Below are 25,705 nucleotides of genomic sequence, written 5' to 3'. Positions count from 1 at the left end.
TATTTCATTGACTAATACTATATTATCTAAGAAAAATTTGATTAAACGAAACTGTAATATATTTATTAAAAGTAATATAACATTTAATATAATTTTACATTAGTTTAATTTTTAAAAATTATTTTTTATTATATTGAACGTTATCGATAAAAAAAAAGAATATTTAGTATACAATATGTGTATATTTATTACAGTAAATGATTACTATTAAAAATTTTAACTTGATTTCTCCTAAACTATTACTATTATACTAAATTATTCTGTTATAACTAAATTATTCTATATATATCTAAATTATTCTATATATAATTAAATTATTACTATTATAATATAAACTTGATTTCGTCTCAAACATTGTATCTTCAACTAAAATGGTAATTAGAATAAAGAAAATTACGTCATGATCAATGATAACGTAATTTAAATAACAGATGTCAGCACTATCTATGCATGCAGCTCGCCACGTTGGAAGAGTTGACGGCTGGTTGCAGTTTACTTGACATAACGAGAACTATTTTATATCAACCTTTAGATATTTTTCATCACTCGATTATATTAAGGTGAGAAAGCATAAATCGCATAAATTTTTATTGAATTACTATTATTGTAAAAAAATAATATATATTGGTAAAATAAAATAATAACATCTTATAAGTTGCTGAACTTTAACTACAAAAATCACTAAAGAACTAAAGAAAAACTTAAAATTTAAATATAATATAATTTATTTTTACGTAGTAGGATTATAATTTTTAAATGAAATTAAACCTGAAATCACGTGTATATATTTGTACATAAAGATTGTTGGTAATTATAGTAAATGAAAAAATACAATTAAATCTATGACATTTTAATAATTTGAAGCTTGTAAGATATATGCAACTTTATGATAACCTTATATTTACTACTACTATTACATTTTTATTAACAATTAATAGTTATTTAAAATTCACTATAATTAGCATATACTATAAAGAATTATTATATAAAAAAAAAATACTAAAGAGTTTAATATAAAATATTGGTTTATTAATACTATGTTATGTATGTAATAATTTATCTATTACATATATTATATGTTTTATATATATATATATATATATATATATATATATATATATTATTTTTATTATTTTTACATCATTTATGTTACAAGATATCAAAAATGAAGGTTAAGGAGTTATTAAAAACTGTTAATGTGGCATGGTCTCCACCTGCCCAATATCCAATCTTATTGGCTGCTGGAACAGCGGCTCAACAGCTGGATGCTAGTTTTAATACTTCTGCTAGTCTCGATTTATATTCAATTAATTTACAACAGCCAGGATATGAAATGGAACTGAAAGCTAGTGTGGCTAGTGATCACAGGTCTTAGTTATTGTCTTCGTATTTTACTTTTGATTTTAAAAAGAAAGATTACATTACTTAATAAATGTATATATTTAACAGATTTCATAAAATAATTTGGGGAGCATATGGTAATAATCCAGCTGGTATAATTGTCGGAGGTTGTGATTATGGTACAATAAAAATTTATTCGGCTTCTAAAATGTTAAATAATGAAAGCAATTGTTTAATAACTAGTTCAGATAGACATACAGGCCCAATAAGGGCAATAGATTTTAATCCCTTTCAAGCAAATTTATTAGCAACTGGAGCAACAGAAAGCGAAATTTATATATGGGATGTTGTAAATACTAGTACTCCAATGACACCTGGATCTAGAAGTCAACCATTAGAAGATGTTCAATATATTGCATGGAACAAACAAGGTTATCATTTTATCATATATAACTATAAATCAGAATACATATATTATGTAAACTCATATTAAAAAATATTCATTATACTTTCTAGTACAACATATTCTTGCTTCTACATTTTTACAACGCTGTGTTATATGGGATTTAAGAAAAAATGAACCCATAATCAAACTAACAGATGCCAATTCAAAGGTAGCATATTTCTTATCTTTTATAAAAATAAATACTGATTAAAAACAATATTCGCAGAATAATTATGATTTCATACCTAAAGGTACGGTGGAAAGTAGTTCAATGGCATCCAAATGTTGCAACACAATTATGCTTGGCGTCAGAAGATGATCAAGCTCCTGTAATTGAATTATGGGATTTAAGATTTGCCACATCACCTTTAAAGACATTACAGAATCATCAACGTGGTGTTCTTTCAATAGCATGGAATCCTCATGATCCAGATCTTCTTTTAAGTTGCGCAAAAGACAACAGAATTTTATGTTGGAATCCAAATTCAAATGAACCGGTATACAAAACTTGCATTTAAAAACATTATGTATTTTAGTTTTAATTATTTATAATATTTATAATTATCAACAAATTTAGAATGGAGAAGTAATATGTGAATTAATGCAAACGAATCAATGGAACTTTGATGTCTCATGGTGTCCGCGGCATCCAGGTTTAATTGTAGGAACTAGTTTTGATGGGCATGCAGCCATATATTCTTTGCTAGGTGGAAGACAGCAAGTATCTAGTGAAACATCAAACAAAATTGTTGATTCATTTCCAGGAATGGATCCTTTTACACAACCACATCCTACAGTTCAAACAGAATCAACTGCAATTTTGACAAAAGCACCAAAGTGGTTGAAGAAACCCTTTGGAGCATCATTTGGTGTAAGTATATATTATTGAAGTAATAAATCATATTTTTTCATTATAGTATATTACAATTATAATTATTAATACTATCACTAGCTTGTTATTCATTTATAGTTCGGTGGTAAATTAATAATTTTTGAAAATGAAATACCAGACTCAAATTTACCTATAAATTCAAATAGAAAAGTTATAATATCACAAGTAATCACACAACCAGATCTTATTCGACGATCAAATGAATTAGAAGCTACTCTTAAAAATGAACAGTATACTGATTATTGTAAAGGAAAAATTGATAATACGACCGATGAACATACCAAAAAGATTTGGAGCTGTGTTGGTGCATATTTTAGCAAAAATGTTACAAAGAATATACTGGACTTATTGGGATATAATATAGAAGAAATGAATAACAAATTAAATCAATTTTTATCTCAGGATGAAATAAATATACTTTCAGGAGGTATTGCTAACCTTAATAAAGTAAGTTCTAATTACAATTATTCTTACAAAATATTAAATATAACAAATTATTAAAACAGTATACTTTAATTTTAATTTAATAGGTAACAAATGGTAACATAGATGGAGGTGCAGTATTTGATGCTATTGTTCAAGAACAGCATAAAAAATCTACAGTTTCTGTAATGCCTATAAATAATAATTTTAAAATAAATATTTCTGATGGTAATTTTAATAAATATTGGTATTTTATAATACATACTTCTCATAATAATTAAACTAATTTGTTTATTGCCAAATGTTCTATTCTATTACCGAATGCAACAATTTTTAGATATACAACTAATATTCAATTCATTATAGATGATGATGGATTTATCGCACAAGCAATTCTCTTAGGAAATATCGAAGCTGCTGTATCTTTATGTTTCAAAAGCAAAAGATATGCAGATGCAGTTATTCTTTCTATGGCTGGAGGACCTGAATTATTGGCAAAAACTCAATATAGATATTTCTCAGAACATTCTGGAGCACTTAATTCACTTATTAATTCATTAATTAGTGAAAATTGGATTGATATTGTTAAAAATGCTGATATAAATTGCTGGAAAGAAATATTAATTGGTGTATTTACACATGGTCAAGAACGATCAACTCTGTGTGGTAAGTGATAAATATTTTTTTCTTATATGATTAAGAGTCATTATTATATATTATTTAATATTGTAGACATGCTAGGAGATCGTTTAGCATCTAGTGAAAATTCTAATTTAAAAAAACAAGCTCAAATATGCTATATTTGTTCTGGTAATCTAAATAGATTGATTGAAGCATCTGAAGCTGAAATACAAGAAATTGTGGAATTACTTATAATAATGCAAAAAGCTTTAGAATTTCAAGGTATAGAAAAAGCTGATATTGAAGGTAAAATCGCTAATGTTCTATCTCAATATGCTGAAATGCTAGCAACAGAAGGAAATCTCGAAGCAGCACTGAATTATCTTGGAAATAGTCAGGAAAAAAAAATCAATAATTTACGATATAGACTTTGTAGAGCTTTAGGTTATATTCAAGATACTGAAAGAAACATAGAGAAAGCGTTAATAAATCAAAATTATAGTGAACAAACTCATAGACCTTTACAAAATCAGAATTATCAAAATACATACAATTCATTATCACAAACTACACCAGGAGTTGGTGGAGCACCTAATTACAATTGGAATACTACTGCTACCAAACAGTCATTTGGAACATCAACTCCGTTTAATGTTCAATCGACTCAGTCTTTTGTAACGCCTGTTCATACTCAAACACAATCAACGCATTACGATCAATATCCAACATTACGCCCATATGGACAACAAAGTGGTTTACAGCCTCCTCCTCCACCTCCTCCTACATCTGGATCAAATGTTACTAGTAGTTCAAGACCGTCTAGTGTTGGGCCTCAATCAAGATCAAAATATCTTATAGATCCATCTGTAAAGTCTACATCACCGTATGGCCACAATACTTTTCAACAACCACAAACTAGATCTGTACAGGGATACAACCTACAGTATCCATATCAGCCACAAGCACCCGCCCCTGGCAACACATTTTCTGGTCAAACACATAATCTTATGAATATACCATCAAAAGAAACAGAATCTTTCAAACCACCACTACAATCTAGTGTGATGTCTATGTCTCAAAATTCTTCTCAACCAGAGGTGTATAGTCAACACAATTCGGAATCGATTTCCCAAATGCAGACATACAACAGTGACAATAATTATCATTCAATACCGCAGCCATCTGGATGGAATGATCCACCAATTGCCAAAAGTTCTAGAGCACAGGTAATTTACTATATATTAATCTATTATTCTTTATTAAATATCAGTTCTCAGTATAATGAGAAGTAATTATATCATGTACTGAGTGAAATGAGTACATGGGTACAATTATTAGAATAAATACTGATAACATATATATGTATGTATATATTCAAATGGTATAGCCAATATTGGCACTACACAACAAAAGTGAAATGTTTGCGGAACATGCTGGTACCCGGAAATGGAAAACAAAATATTTGAAGAATATAAATGTAAAGGTAGCTTGGTTAATTTTTAACATTTAGAGTGCCATTCCCCTCTCTGCCATTTTTATTTATTTCTTATATGCCTTTCATATTATGTGTATTTATTGAACATTATTGTTAATAGGAATATAATGATATTACTTATCCTAGATTAACAATAGCATTTGTGTGAATATTAAGATAACTAATGTGTAACATGAAAAGTCATATTTAGCTGCTATATGCTTTTTATACAAAGATTAGTATTATATACTTTATGGTTATATGTATAATGATAATATCTGCTAAAATAATAAAATCATAGTATAGATAAATAAATAAATACTTACTTATAACATATAATGTAATTATAACTTAATACTTCTTTCAGGCAAAACTTGAATTTCAACCTCAAAGTCCAATACTACATCCTTTGCGAAATACAATTCCACAACATGAATCTAATGTAAGAAGTATACATACATTAAATACTATATTTATTATTCTTACAGCAATTACAATATCCTATAAATTATTCTTATAGATATTACCACAGGATAATTATTACAATGACTCTCATGTACCTTATAATCCACAGCAATATGTTCATAACATTCAAAATGTTGGTACTCAATTTAATAAACCTGTTGATATTGCACAAGCCATAGCAGTAGCTAAAGTTATTGAATCTGAGAAACCAAAACTACCAATACCTGAAGAACATGTGCATTTGAAAACGGTATTAGATGAACTAAAAATGCTATGCTTTGATAATGCTAAAAATCCGGTAAATATTAACTAATTTAAGTACATGAACTATTATTGTATTATTGTGTATTCTCTTATACTATATATTAACATTCTATAGATTAACATATAATGCAATTATAACTTAATGTATATAAATTACATATAATTTTTCATACCTTTATTTTAGCAAATTAAGAGAAAAATAGAGGATGTATCTAAAAAATTGGAAACACTGTATGATTGTCTCAGAGAAAATAGAGTATGTAAATTATCATATTTTTTCATATGTGTAAACTTTTATATAAATAATTGTTTTACATTTACAATTTCCTAAATTATTTTTTAGTTATCACAAAACACTCTTCAAGGATTACATCAAATATCAGAGATGGTACAAAACGGAAATTACGCTGGAGGTCTAAGTTTACATACGCAATTAGTATCAGGACCAGATTTTAGTCAGATATCTTCTTTTATGCCTGGTATCAAAGTATTACTTCAAAGTGCCCTTCAGTTAGGAGTTTACATTAGATAGAATATGATATACTAAAAGATGTACGATTGATGTGTCTCTTCATTACAAATGTTTACATTTTGTCATCTTTTGTGAAAAAACATACTCTATTCTGCATTGAAAAAAGTATATATCTATGCAATTTCTTTATTACATCATTTACAGTTCACAACATGAACATAATTTATAGAGTTTATATTCTTCATTCTTCTATCTAATGATATCTTAAATTTCAATATTATCTTGTAACCTTTTTTTAATTGTAATATATTGATGAGAAGTCGAAAGACCATGAAAAAGGTATACTAATATTTTGTAATTATTCTTACGTAAATTATTTACATAATAATTGGTTTTTACTGGAAAGAAATGTATATAAGCATTATTAAAGTTGGTTTTGAATAATGAAGGTAAAAAATTTATTTTTATATAAAAGATATTCTTCTTGCGTCTTTATATTTCAAATTAAAAGAAATGAGAAGAATCCCTGTAATACTAATATTTACATTTATGTTAATTATTTTGGATTTGTTACATAAAATAAAATCATGTAAAAAAATTATAACTTTCTGTATACAAATGAAAGTATTTAAAATATAAATATGATTTACTCGTTTATACACATATATGGACTTTTATTTGAGTTGTATTTTGTAATAATTTTGTTATATAATTGACAGAAAATATGAAAAGCCAAAAAATTAAATAATACATTATATATATGAAAATATATAAATCTGTACATGATTTATAGTCCCAATAAAATAATTTATAAAAATCTAACATTCATTTATTTACAGATACTTATGATAAAAAAAACTGTAGATGTATATGTTACTTATTTCAAAAATGAATTAAGTGAAAGAATAATTTACTGTATAATTAAGCTATGTAAAATTGCGCTTTTTTCATTGACAATAAATTTTTGCAATAATTCATCTAGTGGATCAACACCATCTCGCGCTGCCTGACGTCGCATAGCTTGTTTTACTTCTTCACGGACTCCCTTATCAGCACCACGTGTTGTAATACGTCGGCCTATAAAATATCATTATTTTGTTTAACAGTACAATTACTTTAAATACTTTAATACTTAATTACTAAAAACAACTTTAATAAAATATACATACTTTGTAATACTCCTGAGCCAGTAGCAATATCTAAAGACACACCACCACCATGTTCTGTCCACAGATACGTCAATTCCTCTAAAATATCTACGCATATAATATATGATTGAAATAATGGATATACAAAAGATCCACGATTAATAATCCTTTCAGTAATTATAGATAATGTGCTAGCTTCTTGCGGCCAATCAATCTGCATTAAAACTAATGCATGTCCAATAGCCAAATCTCCTACAGTTCCAGGTATAGAAAAATTTTCCTAAAATATATGAATTATAAATATATAAGAGACAAATCAAATTACAATCGTTAAGTTCAAAATCATAGCGCAATAATCGTATTATATATAAATTTTTTCTAGTAATTATAAACGATTTTAATAAATCATATAGTATTTATTGCCTTTATTGCTAAAAGAAGTAGTCTGCAACAATACTGTAAAACAGGATAACGTGCAAGGGACAAGTAATGCAAATGTCGTGTGGATGGAACGGTTAAGTTATGGGATACTTTCCCACATATTGAAGGTAAAGAGCTTGCTACTAAAACAATATATTCCAGCATACCCTATAAAAAATATTTAAATTAAATGTTTATACTATTTATATGACATTTTATCTAATTGATTTATATTTTAGATAAACTGATATGTATTTAACATTTGAATAGTACATAACATAACATACCTTATAATCTTTTAAAAAAAAACAAGTACTAGCAAACCGTAGATGAGTAGACAAAGAGGAACCTTCTTGAGATAGTCTAGTTAACACTTCATGATGTAAGCCTTTATACATAGCTAAGTCTGTTGAAAATGGATTTAACCATGCATCCAATCGTGCCTGTTGATTAAGTTTATCTATCTCTCTTTGTAAATAATCACTACTGTGCAATAAATCCCACAATTTGACAGCAAAACCAAGACCGTTACCACTGTAGTCTCCATCACTAGTTACAACAATCCCTGAATTATCTTCCCTTTTCCGTTTTTTTAATTTTGGCTCTGAATATAAAAAATAAAATATTACTTTTCTGTAATATTTTTTACTACAATTCTACTCTCTATAAACTTAATATATTATACCAGTAAGAGAAGAAATTAACTCTCCGAAAGCTTCTACTAAACAATACATAGTTTCCCCATTATTAATAAGCATTGCATGTTCATTTAATATTCTTAATAATACTACAATTGTACACATTAGTAATTGGCGTACAATAACTTCTTCACATAAATTAGCTGCATGTACAACTGCATACTGTTGTAGTTTCTCGCTATATGTTTCCCGATTCCAAGGTATGGAGAATAAATTGCTTAGTTCCCATCCTAATTTTTTTCCAATTAACTCCACTACATGAAAAAGTCTGTCCCATGGATACTGAATTTGTATATCTTGTGGTTGTTGTATATATGCTAAATAAAATTCCACAGCTTTACAAAGCAATCTTAATCCAAGACGAGGGTTAAGTTCAACAGGGGCAGCTCCAAGAAGTGGTAATGCATCACAAGCTAATAACCGTCTAAAACCATTTACAGCACGTCCTGGATGACTATGTTTTTCTGCAGTGAGTAGAGTTTCTACTAAACGTGGCTAAAAATTTTTAATTATATTTTAAATAAATGATTATATCTTTACATATACATAAACAAGCATCTCAAATTACTAACTCCATGTGTTGGTGTAGTTTGAGGAAATTTACGTATTAAGAGGAGTAACAATTTACAATGCTCCATTGTATCTTCACTATGATCAGCTGTCATAACTAATAAACGATGTTGTAAATCTTGAGGAATATGTTGAAACATTTGACATAAAAATTCCGTCTCTGGATCACATTGTTCAGAACGTAAACATGTAGTTACCATTTCTATTTCTTTCCAAATATCTCGATCATCTGGAAAATTCTGAAATCTGCTCTTACGCATAAAAGATATAAGTTTAATTTTGTTTATAAAAAAATTTTATACAGTTAAGTATCATACTTACATTTCACTAAAACATTTTGCAGCTTCCTTGACATTTTTTGATAGCTTCTCAATTTGGTATGCTTCAAACTTAAAAAATAATAATCTTTATGTATTATATATTAGTAGCTTATGACTTTCATGATTTTAATAATTTTTATATTCAAATAAATTTTTAAATAAAAAAAATAATATTTTCTAATAATATTGTTAAATACCTGAACTTTCGCGCTATGAGGAAATAAAGACTTAGCGGTAATCAACCACGACTTTGCTGCATAAATATCACTTGATAATGCTTCTTTAGCACGCATTATTAAGTAATCCTCTTTCGATAATTGATTTTCTCCTCCGGAAGATTTTTCCAACATCGTGAAGCAAGATGTCCCGTTTTCTTAAAAGTAAATTTATATATTTATAATATTAAATCTCTAATAACATCATACCATACAAGTACATCAAATACAAAAATAAAAAAATTAAAGGTTATGTTTTCATTACTCGCACGTAAATAAGTTTCAAAATGATTAAAATGTCTTTAGAAAGCCTAATCTATTCGCTAATATCAGGAACATCTCATTGCATTTACATGACGCTAGACAAAAAAGCTTCAAATTATATGCAATTGTCTTCTACGTGAATTGTACAACGCGTCGCTTTAATTTCTTTATCCAACACTAGATGGCGTTTCATTGAGCTTGTAATGTCTTCATTGGCATGTATGAACTCATATGTTGAACTCCATATATATATTAACTTCTATCTCTATCGTATTTGTTAATTTATTTTCTGCTATATACTAATAACAAATATTACAAATATGTCATTATTTTCGCAGCATTCTTATCAAAAAAGATTATTACATTCTTCTTACATTTGAAAAATCAATATTATTAAAAATCTATATCATTTAAAATAAAAAATTTATTATAATAACAGTGAAAACAGAATAATTATTAATACATTAAGACTTTATCAGTACTTATGACGAATCTATACATAACTATTGATAATATAACTCTAAATTCATGCCATCATGTATTTCATCTAAAGCATTTAATTAAGGAAAACATTGATAAAAGAAAAATTGTTAATAACGAGAACATATATATGCGATTTCAAATATTGAAGGATACAGTCCTGCAGTTTAATATGGTCTTTGAAGATAGTGTACCATTTTTTTAATACAATTTTTTCCCAATGTGTTCCAGTTTGAGCTGCTATTAGTTTCTTCAAATCACCGATAGTATCATCTGGATTACATTTCACTCTAACCTTTTTTCCTAATCGATCATTGCAAGTTATTTCTAACATTTTTTATGATATTGGTTTTAATTTTTCCTCAAGTCTACAAAATTGAATTATTCATTCAATAAAGTTACTTAAAAATCCATTTTATACCTATTAGTCAATTATTATATACCTTATTATATATTTTTATTCATATTTAAGCTTATTCTTGTTTACATAAATACAATAATAAATTAGTACAATTAACATTGGCACAATTAACATTGTGGAATTATCATAAAACACATAATATTATTATACTTACAAAATTAATCGTATGTATTTTATGCACACTAATCTATATATGTACATATATATATATATGTATATATATATATATATACATATGCTTAAAGCTGCATCATAAGAAAATCTTAATAAATAAAATATTTAATCCAAGTCGATAAAAAAATATTTCGTTTTGACGATTTAAAGTCAAATGATTCTACTTAACCTCAACAATTTTTGTATCACTACGTTAATCAGAAGATGAACGTAAAATACACTCGTATGTAAATATATGATCGTTATAAGCACGTTAAACATAATAATATATTTTTCTGTATTATTTGTGTTGTATGGTAACGAATACTATATATATATGCTTACACTTATCCATATAAAAAATATTAATCTGATATTAAAGCGTCACTTACCCTTTAACGCGGTATATTAGAAACCTTTAATACGTAACGAAAGTTATCGGTTGAATGTATAACTATATTGTATTGGTAGCTATCTCTTTAACTATATTTTTAGTAAGTTAAAATTTATAGTGATATTTTTCAATATGTAGATAATAAACTACCTAATTTTTTCAAATTTATGTAGGATTCTGATCATACGTACATTTTTCGACCACGTACGCCGGAAATGACGTTAACTCAATCTCCACATCATTGAGAAGAGTCCGAATATCGTGTACCGTCGTCTATAGTCGTGTAAAAGCACGGCGATCGGCGTGCTTGCTTCACCCTATCTCACTCTTTTCTTCTTCCTCTTTCTGTTTTCTCTATTTCTGTCTTTCTCTTTCTCTCTTCTCTCCGTGTTACTTGGTGCGCACACGTGTATATGTGTGTATGAACACTTTTTTACTTTTTGAATAAAACACAATGGTGATCTCGCAAGAGGTTCTTTCAAAAGCTGAAGAAATAGCAGATCAGGTAAAACTATCAATATTATTATTCTTGATTTTTTTTTAATTAATTAGATATAAATGAAAATTTATATTAGATTCGGAGAAAACCATATGAGTACCGAAAGGAATATAAGTATCTGCTGTCAACGTCATCGTATCCAGCATAACATGTTTGCTCACATATTTCTATATGTATTTTGATATATACATTTTATTGTTGATTAAAAGTGCCATCAAACATTTCTTTCAAGTGCAAAATATAATCAAGTCATTTATAAGTTATAATATTTAAAGGTTATGAGTACATTCAAAGTTGTATGTCTATAGTTTTGTCATACATTTATTCATATTTTCTTCTATATCTTATATTTATTTAATAATTCGTGAATCTAAATTTTATGTAAACAGTATTTTTAAATATATGTCTTAACAATGATTTAAGTTAAATTATGTTGGACTTCATAATATCATTTGCATAATGTGATTTTACAAAAACAAGATTATGCGTATCATCATATATTATATTGCATTTAATTTGTTTTATCAGATTCAGTTATAAAATTTATTTTGTTCTCTTTATTTACTATAAATGTATGTTATTTTATTTCATCTTATATAGATAGAGAATGAATATTTTTATAAATGTATAAATAATTATTTTTGATTAATATTTTAAGTATATTTTTGTAACTGTATTTCTATAATAAAAAGATAATGTTACATTAATTTATAATTTTTAGAACAAAAATATATTGAAAGTTATTGTGCCATTAAAATTTACTTTAAATTTCTTATTGCTTATCTTTTTCAAATGAAAAGATAATTTTATTACTTTGTTTTTTGTTACAACAGGTTATACGTAGTGGGAAACATATATTACCAACCCTAGCAAGATTGTGTCTTATATCCACATTTTTAGAAGATGGTCTTCGAATGTGGTTTCAATGGAATGACCAAAAAGAATATATGGATATGTCTTGGGGTTGTGGAAAATATTTCGCTCATATTTTCGTTCTCGTTAATTTAATTGGGCAGCTTGGAGGATGTGTTATGGTTATTGGAAGATGGCAAGTCAACATAGCTTGTGGAGTTCTATTTTTCATATTGGTTTTACAGACATTTGCCTATAGTATTTTATTTGATATACAATTCCTGTTCAGGAATTTAGCACTTATAGGTGCATTACTCCTTGTTTTGGCTGAATCTAGAGTAGAAGGAAGATCATTGTTTGCCGGTGTTCCATCACTTGGCGATAATAAGCCTAAAAATTTACTGCAACTTGCTGGAAGAATACTTTTAGCATTCATGTTTATAACTTTGTTTCGCTTTGAAGTGTCATTCCTTCAAATTTTACAAGATATTCTGGGAAGCATTTTAATGTTATTGGTGACTATTGGATATAAAACTAAACTTAGTGCTTTGCTTTTGGTACTTGTACTTTCTGCATTGAACATTTATCACAATGCATGGTGGACTATTCCAGATCATAAACCCTTACGAGACTTCCTTAAATATGATTTTTTCCAGGTAAAGCATTATATTATTAAATTTTTATTTATTTTTAAAATACCTATATTTCCATTTGCAATAACAAATACATTTAATTACAGACATTATCAGTAATTGGTGGCCTTTTAATGCTGGTATCTTTGGGTCCTGGAGGAGTATCAATGGATGAGCACAAGAAAGAGTGGTAGATGTTTAATAAACTACCATCAATACACCATTACATTATCACACATGTAAAGCCAAACTTTTTCCCATCCCTATTTCATCATACGTTCAATCGGTCTTTAGATGGGGTTATCGCATGCTGAATGAACAGCTCTAAACAAATTTAATATGAACTATTCAGTTTAAATAACAAAACATTGTCAGAACATATTTCAAAATTGACTATGTATATCAACATATGAATAAATATATATATATACACAAATATATGTATATATGTATATATATATGTATATATATACATATATATATATTTGATATATATATGAATGAATGCAGAGTGAATTTTGAAAGATAATATGTCCATAAAGCAGAGTTTGAAAATTAAAACTACAAAGTGGCAAAAGACTAATTTATATAAAAATAATAGCATTGTATATATGACACTGCGTTTATTATGAAAAATATATTTTTTCTGTGTGTTTTTAATCTTTTTTTCTCTCAGTCTCAAAACTATGGCACATACAAGTGTATGACTATAATATCAATATATTCTTCCATGAAATTGCAAAGCAATATATTACTTTTAAGTCTGTAATTAATCTTATTGTTACCCAATTTTTTGAGAATTTACTACAAAGTTTTAAGTTATTGTAAATAAAGTATTCAATTGTACATTTTTCTTACTAACTTTTATTTTTCATATAATTACAGATATGTATTTACAAATGTAATTGAAGAATTAGGTTAACAGACATTATTATTGCTAATAATACATTAGCTAAAATAAATCAATCTTAAAATAACTCAAGTTTAAATTTATCTATCTAAAGGGGTGAAAGTCTAAAGTTGCAGACATTAGAAGCTTTTGCTCACTGAAAGCTCTTTGTGTAACTTCACGCTTCGAAACTATAATCTTTTAATTAGAAATGAGAATCAAAAATATGTATAATCAAGATTTTGTAAGCGCGGGAACAACAATTTTAACTTCAAAACCGTTTGCATATGTTTTAAGAGGTTTATTACGAAATGAAAGATGTGATTACTGTTTACAAAGGTAAGATTAGAGAGTTGAGTTTTAAATTTATTTATATCTTACGTTTTATGTACTACGTTTACCATTTCATAAATATTTATAATATATTGTTGAAAGTTAAACTTGATTTAAAAATTTATATTACTTCGCATTATTATAAATATGGCATCACATTGCATATGTGATAACGCCAAAATAGTTTTTGCAAAAAATATTTATACTTCAGTGATTTAAAAGTATGAGGTTATAACAAATTCCGGTGTTTGAGTTTGTCTGTTGTGAATCAAAAAACGTAATTAAGAAATTAACGTTAGAAATGCGACGATTATAGTTATTTTATAAATTAGATTTGCTTATTTTTGATACAATGAAAGAAAATGTAGATATTTTAAAAAAGGGCACAGCAATTATTACTGCCAAACCTTTTTCTTTTGTTTTAAGTTCGAAGCAAAAAGCTATTCGATGCGATAATTGTCTTAAAAGGTATAAAATGTTTAAAAAGAGATTAGGCTTTAATAATTTTGCAAATATTGTAATAAATTGTTCATAAAATAAATAAAATATCATATCGAGGTTATGATGTAATTTAAAAAATTTGAATTATTATTTATTTTAGTGGAAAACTTTTTAAGTGTTCTGTTTGTCAATACGTATATTATTGCAATCGTATTTGCCAAAAAGAAGCTTGGTCAATACATAAGATAGAATGTCCAAATTTGAAAAGAATATCACCAAAAATTATACCTGATGCTGCAAGACTCATGGCTCGTATAATTATAAAACTTCATCAAGGTGGAGGAGAAGAAATGGGATATTATTCAGAGACAAATTATAGGAAATTTAAAGATCTTATGTCTCGTAAGTACTCTTTAATTAAGCAAAGAACATTGTATTATATAGAATAGTTAATAAATCATGTTTTATTACTTATACAGATTATTCTGACATTAAAAAAGATGTTAAACGAATGGAACATTTTACTTCATTGTGTGGAGTCCTATTCGAATTTCTTGGGAATATACCTATACCAAATTCTGCAGAGTTAATGGGTATTTATGGTAGAATATGTATTAATTCCTTTAATATATTAGACCCAGATATGAATAGTATTGGAGTTGGTATTTATCTGGCACCGTCTGTAATTGATCACAGCTGTAAACCTAATGCTGTAGCTGTATTCGAAGGAACTACAATTATTATACGAACACTTGAAGATCTTCCATGTTTGAATTGGTCACAGGTATATTAACAATTTTTAACTTGATTAAAGAAATAAATATAAGAATTACATTTACAATATCGAATTAGCTGTCTATTGTTATTAAATGTTAATAATTATATACCATGTACTCTAATGCATAGATTTTTATACACAGATAAAAATATCATATATCGATCTACTCAATTCAACTAAAGATAGATGTGAAGAATTACAGAATTTATACTATTTTCTGTGTGATTGTCAAAGATGCATGCAACCAGAGCCAATGGCAACAGCTGCTGCTTGTCCAAAAACGTCTTGTACATATCCAAATTCTTTTGATGCTATTATATGTAAAAAATGTAATGCAAAATTTCCATCAAATTTTAAAGCGATATTTGACGAAGTTAAGGAGTTCACTGCCCATCATTTACAAGATATGAAAAATATGGCTTGTATCCTTCAAATTATAATGTACAAAAATTTATTCCATTTATTATAGATTATAATTCCTTATCTAATAATAGATCTTGATGTGAGTAAAATATGCTTAAAAAAGCAAGAAGGTGTTCTACATACATTCAATATCCAATATGTACGTACTTTAGAAGCAGCATTTGATGCATCTGTAAATTTAAATTCATGGGAAGAAGCAGAACATTATGGAAAAAAACTTATACCAGGATATTTGTCAGTATCTTATCTTTAAGTGAATATTTTTAACTTATTTTCACATTGATATAAAATTATTTTTTAATAGGTTATATTATGGAGAGATACACCCTTTAACTGGTCTATTATATCTTATGGCAGGAAAAATTCAATTATATCTGAATAAAGCAAAGCAAGCTTATGATACGTTAAGGAAAGCGCATTCTGTATTAACAATAACGCATGGAGAAAGACATTCTTTATTGTCTGAAAATTTGAAACCTCTCTTATATCAAGCTATGAATGCTGTTAAAGACTTGTAGTTCTGATGGTTATTTATTTAGTAAAATATATAGTAGTAATAATTTGTAATTTTTTTTAGACAATAAATTACTTTATTATATTACTACAGCTCATTTGAAACAACTGAAACTAGTTTTTAATCTAGTTAAAAATTAATCGATTGTAAACTATGAAGTTTATAATTATAAAACAGTTTTAGAATGTAGTTTCAAACTTTTTCTTCCATTTTATTTATGGAATAATTCATGATTTTGATGGAAAGAAATAATTAGTTTTTACATACATATCTTTTTACTCATATTACCTTTTATTATTCGTATTTTGAATTTTATTTTATATTAAGAACTATACAAGTTTTGAATTCTGTGATTGGTTAACATTGATCGCTGAATACGAACTAACTTTTAGGTTATTCTCAATTATTCTACCGAAAGAAAATGATTGTTTCACGATTTAACAATCTATGATCTTTATGGTTTATGGTAGAAAAAAGAAACAGTTTCCATATGATAGCTTGACAGCTGCTTGGAAAGGAATTTATATACATTTTATTATTTATTTTGTTCAATTTATAATATGTGGTGAGTTTGTAAATAAGATTTATAGTAATAAAATATGTGAAAAAATATTGTTTTATTAGTATTATATATAACTTGTGCAAAATAATAATTAAAAACATTGTAAAATATTTTCTTATATGTAACTTAATATTATTTGGATTAAGAGATATGAAATATAATTTAATATTAAATTTAACATATCTTATGTAATTAGTATATCTAAATAATATTTGTTTGCAGATATTTATTATACAATTGATCAATTTAGAAGACCATACTTTTTGATGAATACATAATCAAAAAGAAGAAAATGTTTTCTGCCTTTAAAAGATTAGCTGGAAAGTCTGATGGAGTTAGTAATGCATCAGCTAGACCAGCACATCAATCCATGCCAACAACTTTACAAAGAAAATTTGCTAAAGGAGTACAATATAATAGTAAAATTATAAATTTATTTTTTTTCTAAATTATTATCGTTTGAAATAACAATATATCTGTTGCTTTTAGTGAAGATCATCATAAAAGGAGATAGAAATGTAGGAAAGACATGTTTATTTCATAGACTTCAAGGTCAAAAATTTGTTGAAGAATATATACCCACTGAAGAAATACAAGTGGCTAGTATTCAGTGGAATTATAAAGCTACAGATGATATAGTAAAAGTTGAAGTGTGGGATGTTGTGGATCGTGGAAGACGAAGAAGAAAATTGGAAGGTTTAAAAATGGATAATTCTACTACTGAAAGTATTATTGAAGAGCCTGCTTTAGATGCAGAATTCCTTGATGTTTATAAAGGGACCAATGGTGTTATTATTATGATGGATATAACCAAAACTTGGACATTTGATTATGTTCAACGTGAACTTCCAAAAATTCCTAGCCATATACCTGTTATAGTTTTAGGCAATCATTGTGATATGTCTCATCATAGAACAGTTACAATAGATCATATAACATATTTTATTGATTCATTGCACAGACCATCTGCACAAGTAAATAATTTATTTTTACACATTTTGGTAGTATATATTTAGTAACATTAAATGGTAAATTAATACTTGATTTTTTATTCTTTTGTAGATAAGATATGCAGAATCATCAATGAGAAATGGTTTTGGATTAAAACTTTTGCACAAGTTTTTTAATCTTCCTTTTCTTCAATTACAAAGAGAAACTTTATTAAAACAGCTTGAAACTAATGAAGAAGAAACTCATTTGACGGTACAAGAACTTGATCTTTTCCAAGATAGTGATGACGCAGATTATAATAAATTTTTAGACAATCTTGTGAACAGAAGAAGAGCTCTCGCTGATTCAGTGTCTGCTAGTATTCTAGTGCCCAATGTTACTTCGTCTCTGACTAGTCATCGTGTCACACCTTCCAATGGTATTATAACTTCAAATACTGAAGTACGGCGGTCAGTATCAATGCCTGGCCCAATTGGTGGTGGGATTCCTATACCTGTAAAAAATTTAGAAATAAAATCGCCACCAAAAAAGGAAAATTTAGTAAATAATACTTCAGAGAGTTCTATTGTATCAATGAAAAATACACAATCCATATCAAGTTTACCTAATGCACAAAATATTTCTAAACCAGACACTTCTAAAGTAAATGAATCTGCACATGATAATTTAGAATGGAAAGATTGTACAGGAAAATCACAATCTTTAATGTCTAAAATCTTTGGAAATAAAAAAGAAAGTGAAACAGAGAGGCTGTCTAACATTAGCACTCTTAATTTGAACAAGCCATTAACCAGTGTTGAAGACTTTGTACCAGATGATGGACTTTTAGACAGATCTTTTTTAGAAGATAATAATCAGGCGTCTCTTCAAAAAATACAACATGAAGAATTAGATTCAGAAAGGTAAATATTTTTTTCTATTATATACAGTATGATCGTAAATGCATGTCATCATGCATTACTCTTCACATGGTAAATTTACACAATAATATTAGTAAAAAGTCATAAATAATATATTCTATACATCTTAGTTTTCGAGTTATGGATGATTAAAGAAAATATTTAAATAAGAAAATATTTAATAAGTGCCTGCCTCATACTTCAATGCGCTATTGCACGTCGTAGCATTGAGATCGGCACTCGTTTGAAAATAACAAGTATTCTTCGATAGTCTTTTTCAAAATACAAAGTATTCTTCAATAATTTTATATCAATTTGGTATCCTTTCTTGCAGATTGTGCACACTATTAATTTGCATTGAATACACAATAGTTTTTAAATGGGCTTAAATGTAAAAGTTTAATAAGTTGAGATCAGAAAATCGTGGATTCACGTCGTTCTATCAATTGATTTATGAAGGTGTTGTTCAAAAATATTCGCACTATACGAACGAAATGAGGCGGAGGGCCATTGTGCATAAACCTCGAGCCTAATATTAGCCTAATATTTAGGAGTATATCATGCAGTAATTCCTGAAAGTCATTTCATAAAAAGTTAAAATCTCATTTACTCGAAACGAAAAACTGTCCTAACTGTCCCCAAAGAAAAATTGTCCACAACAATTTTTTGCAGATCACGCATTAGTGGGCACTTCAAACATTTTCAGTAATCATCCACTACTCGAAAACTAAAGTAAATAAGTGTATATGTAATGTTTTTTACTTATATTGATGTGTAGATTTGCCTTTTGAAGTATTAACATGCATTTATGAATCACTTTGTATATACATGGTGAATTTGTTCAATTCAGATGCCTAAGTATCTCCATAAACAACATATTTTCGAAAAGAAAATTTAAACCGAAAGTTATTTGCTTTTGGATGAATATAATAGCATTATTTCATTATTTATTTTTGATTCAATAAACGTTTTCAGTTATTTCAAGATAAACTTTATTTTTTCTATAAATTTTGTAATCTTAAAAAAAAAAAAAAAAAAAAAGCTTTTGTCTTGAACATTTTTTTATCCAGGCTCTATTTTTACGATACTTAACATTGTTTAAACAAAAAACCTAGGGCAGATAGAAATATAGAACAGGTATGCTTTTCTAGAAAAATATTATTCTAATAAGTATTCAATATGATTTAACATTGAATACTTATTAGATAGCCCTCATTTTCGATATACTTCTCAATATGCTTAATGAAAGATTGATTAATACATAATAGAATATCTTTGTCAATACTTATATAGCATTTCTGATCTGTTCTTTCATATCGTCTGTTGTAGTTGGTATGTCTTTTCTTTAAGGTAATTCTATAAAAAAGTATTTAGAATATATATTTAAACATCGCAATTGTGTAATCCAATCTACTATAGTACTGTATTTTATCTAGAAACTATTGTAATTCCAATATAGTATTACTGTTACAATAAACAAATTATGCGTTGAATAACCATCATGCTGATAAAATATCATGCATGATACATATTGACAGTAATTTTTTATTAAGCAGATTGGATATTTATCAGAATAATATTTTTCTAAAAAAGAATGCTTGTTCTATATTTCTACCTACCATAATTTTTTTTCTAATTAATGTTAAATATTCTAGAAAGAAAGGCTAGATAAAAAATATTTCAGATAAAAGTTGTTTGTTTTATTACATAAAATAACACACCATTACAAAAATTATAGGTTTCCATTCAAGAAATCAAAAAATTGACCTTAAAGTAACTTTAAAAACATCCACTGAATTAGAAATAAGTAGTGCTGTTATATTTATCCTCCAAAACCAAACAACTCTTATATAGAACTTTCTTTTTAGAAATACGTTGTTTTCGAGATATTGTTTAAATTTAAAAAATTCAGCCTGTATATTCATTTATCTTAATATGTATATTTATTATTTTTTTATATTTTCAATAGTGATGTAGAAACTGCAAATCCTTTGGTGGCAGAATATGAAGATGATTTATCATCAGCTGACGAAGTGGCATCTCCTATACAACCAAAATTAGCAGAAAATCCATTAAATAAGCAAAAACTGAAACGGGAATCAATATTAAATAATACAGAACTGAATTCTGAAACACAAAGACAAATTAATAAACGTGATTCTATCTCATCTATAGAACAAGAAATTCACATTTCAAATAACATAAAAATTAATGAACAGCCTGATGTATATCCTGATGCATTTGATAGTTGGTTGCAATGTGATTCTAAATGGCGGCAAAGTCCAGAAGGTGGTGAAGATGTAATTTGTAATAGTACGAGGAGAGATAAATTGGAATTAAGTGATAAAAGTTTAGATGTTAGTGTTACAAGTTCTAATGTTCATTTAGAATTACTTGACAATATTAGCATGCAACATATAAGTTCTAATGGTAGTAGTCCTATAATGAAAGAAAAGAAGAAACATAAGGAAAAGGTAAATTATTATAGAAGTTATTTGGCTTTTATAATTTAATCAATATATCTTTATTGTTTATATTATAGGTAGATGAAAAAGAGAAAAGAAGGAAAAAGAAATCTAAAGATAAGGAAAGAGATAAAGAGAAGATAGATAAAAGTGAAAAAAAGAAAAAGCGTTCTGTTCATAGATCAAGAGATGAAAATAGACGACGTGATGAATTGGAAGAATTTTTAAATGGTCCCCCAATGAGAATTGGAGTTGATATTGCTTATGAAGCGATATAGTATTAATAATAAATAAATAAATAAATAAATATATATATATATATATATATATATATATATTCTTTGTATCTATAATAATCTATCATGTTTTTGTGCATGAATACACATCAATTTGATGTAAAATACGGTACATCAATTGGCAAAAAAGGCAGTCTTTAAACATCAATAAATTTTAAAATAATAATTAAATTTATGTAAATTGTATTAAAAAACATATAAAAAATCACTGTTAAGATTGTAAATAGTACAGATTCAGTCATTAATAACTAATTGCTATTAAAGTTCAAGATTAATTTATACAAAAAATTTTTTTTGTACTTTTCTTTTTAATAATTGAATTTTAATACATTAAAATAAATATTAAATAAGTAAATGTAATAAATTGATTATATGTTAATATTATATTCCTTTATCAAGCAAAAGTGTTAAGATTGTCTTATTAACTTATATTTTAAATTGTTATTATTTAGTCCTTTTTATATTAAATAATTTTTATAATTGTCATTCAATTAATATTGTGAATATAAAAGTATCTGTGATTTTTGCGTGGCAAAATTATCTGTTTTATTTGTGAGTTTGAAATATACAATAAAATATTTTACTATTTGACAATAAATTTGTTGCTGTACGATTTTACTTATATTTATACATGATGAAACGTATATGTATATCTATACTTATAAAAACAAAGTAATTCTGCATGTTATGACTTCTTATATTAATAAATGTAACATAATTTAAAGATAAATGAATCTATATAATTCAAGTATTACATATGTGTATATATATATATTTCCTATCTTATATTTTAGATATATCTTTTCATTTATAATAAAACAGGTATTGTTTTTTATACAAATCAGTTTGATCTGAAGTCTGAACTTTCTTAGGTAATGTAAAAAGATTGTTAACCCTGTGTCTCTGCTGTTACTAGTTGATACTTGAATAGCATGACGAGTCATGGAGGCACTTGTGTTCCGTGCTTGTTAAAAGAACATTTTCGCAATTTACGATTGAATTGTGTATAAAAAATAGTAAAATAAATTTGTAAAGATGTCTCTTTGCTTTCGTACTATTTCAAATAAATTTACATCGTTTGTAAATACGAGAAAACAAGTAACGAAAATCGACCGTCAATTGCCAAAGAACGTGAAATCGTCTTCATTTTTGGATGAGGTATGTCAATTTATAATAAAACAATTATGTGTTTCTCATTCTTAGTAATGCAATTACATTTTAAAAGTACTTAACCAGATTATGATATTTTTAATTTGCATTAAGAATATGTAATAACAATAAAAATAAATGCCGACTTTTTATAACCTTACAAAACTTATATAACTAACATGAATATAATCAATATTAACGTGTTATTGTTAGTATAACAATTTATTTGAAAGCTTTTATTTCTCTATATTAAAGTATGAAAGAATAATATTTTAATTTAGATCATTATTCACAATTATATACATAAAGTGATAATAGATTTGGTTGTCGCTGTAATATAAATAATATTATGAATTGTAGTTTTTAGGACTACAGACTTCAGTGGATATAAAAACAAACTTAACAGATAGGAATTTAGACGTTTTTACAGATGTCTATTCGTTCCATCAGAATCTGCTACCCATTTTAGTTAAATCTCATCAGGAATGGGAAAAAGCATTGGTCAGGAGTTATATAAAAAATGAAAATGGAATTTTGCGTATAGAACAGAGTGTGATGGATTACAGCAGGTTCTCAAATACAGAACCTATGTTAATCAATTTGTTATTATATGACATTACCACAGATTGTAAAGGAACGAAAGATAAATCTCTAATAAGAGCTACATCTTATATCGCAAATAATGATATTGACATTTTCATAAATAATAATAGATTTTTCTCTAATAAACAAATATTTGGTGCTATTGTGGATAATAATTTGGAACAAAGTACTATTTTACTCACAAATGGTGAAAACATTAAAGCACAAGAAGCTAGTAATAAACAAGCAATTAAAGGCAATGAGGGTAGACCATCGAAAGAACAATTAGAATATATATTCACTTGTCTCAGCAATGATGTATGTTTGTACTATCTATTAAAATTTTGTAGAACTATTTAACAACTGCTGAACCAAATTATAAATAAGTACTTATATTTCCAGTTACCAAAATTTTTTATTAAATCATTGGATTATACTATATATTCGACAGATATAATATTTATTAATAATATTAAGGGACTAACAACAAAGTAAGTATATTATGCATGTAAAATTGTTGTATTTTTAAGTAAGATTAAAATTTTTAGGGGTATATTTAATTACATCAAACAAATAGCTTTGGTAAAAACAATTGGCCATTTAAAATTTGCATATATAAAATTAAATGTATTAAAGATTACTATTGATCCGGAAGATGATACAATAAAAGTACGTTGGCGAATAAGTGGTATTACAGGGCTAAAAGCACTTTTTACATTATGGAGATTTAAATTGTGGAAAATGAAGGAAGCTCTAAATGATGCAGAAGTGTATGTATCTGTTAATGATAATTAATTTATAGAAATATTACATTACAGAAATATTAATTTACAGAAATTAAAGAGAATATTTGAATAATTTATTGTAATTTATAGATGGTATGATGGATTTTCCACATATTATGTGGATGTTAATGGCAAAGTATATAAGCATGTAATTGACAAGTTGATGCCTGATCAAAATCAACTTTTTGAGAAAGGAAAACCAGAAGTTGCTACAAAACTTGCATTGTTCATAGGGGTTCAGGATTTGTGAATACTAAATAGCAATGAATTTATTTCAAAATTAAAACTTATTATGCTTAATGTAAAATGAAGAGGAAACCAAAAGATCACATAAGTAGCGAAATAAACACGATTTATGTACATTAACACAATCTTATCAACATTTGTTGATATTCCAATTTTCCATAGCATATCCTTGAAATGATGAAATAGATTACATGGATTTTAAAATCTTGTGTAATTCTATATATATAAACACGTTTTAATTTAAAAATATTGTATAATCAATTCAATGCCTGTAAATCAATATATATACTTTTATTTACGATAAGTTATTATTTATAATGAATTTATTAGATAAAAGCATAAATGAAATCTTGCAATACTATTTAAATTTTTGGATGTTCATTTATAAAAAACTAAAATTTATGTACATACAATTTATGTAATAAATTGAAGTACAAATTAATTTGCAATAGATATTGTGACAAATATAATATATTATTATAGTATTTAATATTACTTATTTTGCACATCATGATGTACATGATTTACAATAGCGATTGCCAAAGTGTGTTTCATAGAACGTCCGCCAACTAATTTAGGTGTTTCGAATGACAGTTTGGTGATCAAATTATAGGAACGGCCAACTTTCATATTATTCATATTAGATTGTTATAGAGGGTTTCGCGATCTTTCGAAAATTTTTTGAGAGTCCCACGACCAAAAAGTTTGAAAATCCCTGATCTACAGTATTTTCCATATATTATTATATATTTTTTGCTAAAATGCATGAGTAAAATTAAAGATACTATTATTTATATCTTTTGTAATTTCTTTGATAATGAGTAAATAAGTATTTGTTTTAACACATACATAGGCACGAAAATAAAAATAGATAACAAAATGGTATTTATTAATTGTAATAATTAAATCTGATTTTTATTATTAAAATT

General features: G+C 26.6%; 7 protein-coding genes across 19 annotated transcripts; 5 read left to right on the top strand and 2 right to left on the bottom strand.

Annotated features, from left to right (window-relative positions):
- The first annotated feature begins 432 nt into the window (after window positions 1-432).
- Window positions 433-6,603, top strand: LOC124947323 (protein transport protein Sec31A). 3 transcript variants are annotated; one of them, XM_047489323.1, is made up of 14 exons: window positions 433-560; window positions 1,157-1,368; window positions 1,450-1,772; window positions 1,858-1,955; window positions 2,038-2,283; window positions 2,364-2,657; window positions 2,757-3,125; window positions 3,209-3,329; window positions 3,468-3,767; window positions 3,834-4,948; window positions 5,564-5,638; window positions 5,771-5,959; window positions 6,110-6,181; window positions 6,269-6,603. In XM_047489323.1, the coding sequence occupies exons 2-14, from the start codon at window positions 1,166-1,168 to the stop codon at window positions 6,455-6,457; spliced, it is 3,594 nt and encodes a 1,197-aa protein (XP_047345279.1). In that variant the 5' UTR covers window positions 433-560; window positions 1,157-1,165; the 3' UTR covers window positions 6,458-6,603. The 3 variants fall into 3 exon arrangements, with proteins under 3 accessions (XP_047345279.1, XP_047345278.1, XP_047345280.1); XM_047489322.1 differs by having other exon boundaries at window positions 5,717-5,959; XM_047489324.1 differs by lacking the exons at window positions 5,564-5,638; window positions 5,771-5,959; window positions 6,110-6,181; window positions 6,269-6,603 and adding an exon at window positions 5,110-5,502.
- Window positions 6,604-7,210: 607 nt separating this feature from the next.
- On the bottom strand, window positions 7,211-11,690 carry LOC124957968 (integrator complex subunit 10). 3 transcript variants are annotated; one of them, XM_047515595.1, is made up of 9 exons: window positions 11,672-11,690; window positions 9,751-9,926; window positions 9,555-9,622; window positions 9,236-9,479; window positions 8,651-9,158; window positions 8,253-8,569; window positions 7,969-8,133; window positions 7,567-7,825; window positions 7,211-7,474 (listed from the first exon to the last, which is right to left on the bottom strand). In XM_047515595.1, exons 2-9 carry the CDS (start codon window positions 9,901-9,903, stop codon window positions 7,308-7,310), a joined length of 1,881 nt encoding a protein of 626 aa, XP_047371551.1. In that variant the 5' UTR covers window positions 9,904-9,926; window positions 11,672-11,690; the 3' UTR covers window positions 7,211-7,307. The 3 variants fall into 3 exon arrangements, with proteins under 3 accessions (XP_047371551.1, XP_047371549.1, XP_047371550.1); XM_047515593.1 differs by lacking the exon at window positions 11,672-11,690 and adding an exon at window positions 10,034-10,287; XM_047515594.1 differs by lacking the exon at window positions 11,672-11,690 and adding an exon at window positions 10,122-10,287.
- Window positions 10,439-11,683, bottom strand: LOC124957971 (ubiquitin-like protein 5). Of its 5 annotated transcripts, XM_047515603.1 has the most exons (4): window positions 11,088-11,464; window positions 10,956-10,990; window positions 10,669-10,880; window positions 10,439-10,579 (listed from the first exon to the last, which is right to left on the bottom strand). In XM_047515603.1, exons 3-4 carry the CDS (start codon window positions 10,844-10,846, stop codon window positions 10,536-10,538), a joined length of 222 nt encoding a protein of 73 aa, XP_047371559.1. In that variant the 5' UTR covers window positions 10,847-10,880; window positions 10,956-10,990; window positions 11,088-11,464; the 3' UTR covers window positions 10,439-10,535. The 5 variants fall into 5 exon arrangements, with proteins under 5 accessions (XP_047371559.1, XP_047371558.1, XP_047371560.1 ...); XM_047515602.1 differs by lacking the exons at window positions 10,956-10,990; window positions 11,088-11,464 and adding an exon at window positions 11,479-11,683; XM_047515604.1 differs by lacking the exon at window positions 10,956-10,990 and having other exon boundaries at window positions 10,669-10,933.
- A 21-nt stretch (window positions 11,691-11,711) lies between the features above and the next one.
- On the top strand, window positions 11,712-14,118 carry LOC124957970 (surfeit locus protein 4 homolog). Of its 2 annotated transcripts, XM_047515599.1 has the most exons (4): window positions 11,714-11,985; window positions 12,056-12,254; window positions 12,813-13,487; window positions 13,571-14,118. In XM_047515599.1, exons 3-4 carry the CDS (start codon window positions 12,894-12,896, stop codon window positions 13,655-13,657), a joined length of 681 nt encoding a protein of 226 aa, XP_047371555.1. In that variant the 5' UTR covers window positions 11,714-11,985; window positions 12,056-12,254; window positions 12,813-12,893; the 3' UTR covers window positions 13,658-14,118. The 2 variants fall into 2 exon arrangements, with proteins under 2 accessions (XP_047371554.1, XP_047371555.1); XM_047515598.1 differs by lacking the exon at window positions 12,056-12,254 and having other exon boundaries at window positions 11,712-11,985.
- A 313-nt stretch (window positions 14,119-14,431) lies between these two features.
- LOC124957969 (histone-lysine N-methyltransferase SMYD3) lies at window positions 14,432-16,928 on the top strand. Of its 2 annotated transcripts, none has more exons than XM_047515596.1 (6): window positions 14,432-14,691; window positions 15,287-15,528; window positions 15,606-15,910; window positions 16,047-16,326; window positions 16,399-16,561; window positions 16,632-16,928. In XM_047515596.1, the coding sequence occupies exons 1-6, from the start codon at window positions 14,564-14,566 to the stop codon at window positions 16,843-16,845; spliced, it is 1,332 nt and encodes a 443-aa protein (XP_047371552.1). In that variant the 5' UTR covers window positions 14,432-14,563; the 3' UTR covers window positions 16,846-16,928. The 2 variants fall into 2 exon arrangements, with proteins under 2 accessions (XP_047371552.1, XP_047371553.1); XM_047515597.1 differs by lacking the exon at window positions 14,432-14,691 and adding an exon at window positions 14,708-15,153.
- A 317-nt stretch (window positions 16,929-17,245) lies between these two features.
- On the top strand, window positions 17,246-23,040 carry LOC124947160 (rab-like protein 6). Of its 3 annotated transcripts, none has more exons than XM_047488924.1 (6): window positions 17,246-17,406; window positions 17,626-17,822; window positions 17,898-18,377; window positions 18,466-19,256; window positions 21,223-21,727; window positions 21,796-23,040. In XM_047488924.1, the coding sequence occupies exons 2-6, from the start codon at window positions 17,733-17,735 to the stop codon at window positions 21,994-21,996; spliced, it is 2,067 nt and encodes a 688-aa protein (XP_047344880.1). In that variant the 5' UTR covers window positions 17,246-17,406; window positions 17,626-17,732; the 3' UTR covers window positions 21,997-23,040. The 3 variants fall into 3 exon arrangements, with proteins under 3 accessions (XP_047344880.1, XP_047344879.1, XP_047344881.1); XM_047488923.1 differs by having other exon boundaries at window positions 17,893-18,377; XM_047488925.1 differs by lacking the exon at window positions 17,246-17,406 and having other exon boundaries at window positions 17,680-17,809; window positions 17,893-18,377.
- LOC124947161 lies at window positions 23,036-25,661 on the top strand. The gene is made up of 5 exons (XM_047488926.1): window positions 23,036-23,172; window positions 23,524-24,063; window positions 24,148-24,236; window positions 24,294-24,515; window positions 24,621-25,661. Exons 1-5 carry the CDS (start codon window positions 23,050-23,052, stop codon window positions 24,778-24,780), a joined length of 1,134 nt encoding a protein of 377 aa, XP_047344882.1. The 5' UTR covers window positions 23,036-23,049; the 3' UTR covers window positions 24,781-25,661.
- Window positions 25,662-25,705: the final 44 nt, after the last annotated feature.

Source organism: Vespa velutina, chromosome 2 (genome assembly GCF_912470025.1).
Source record: "Vespa velutina chromosome 2, iVesVel2.1, whole genome shotgun sequence".
In the NCBI taxonomy this organism is placed as follows: Eukaryota; Metazoa; Arthropoda; class Insecta; order Hymenoptera; family Vespidae; genus Vespa; species Vespa velutina.
This window is presented reverse-complemented; position numbering and strand designations above follow the sequence as displayed.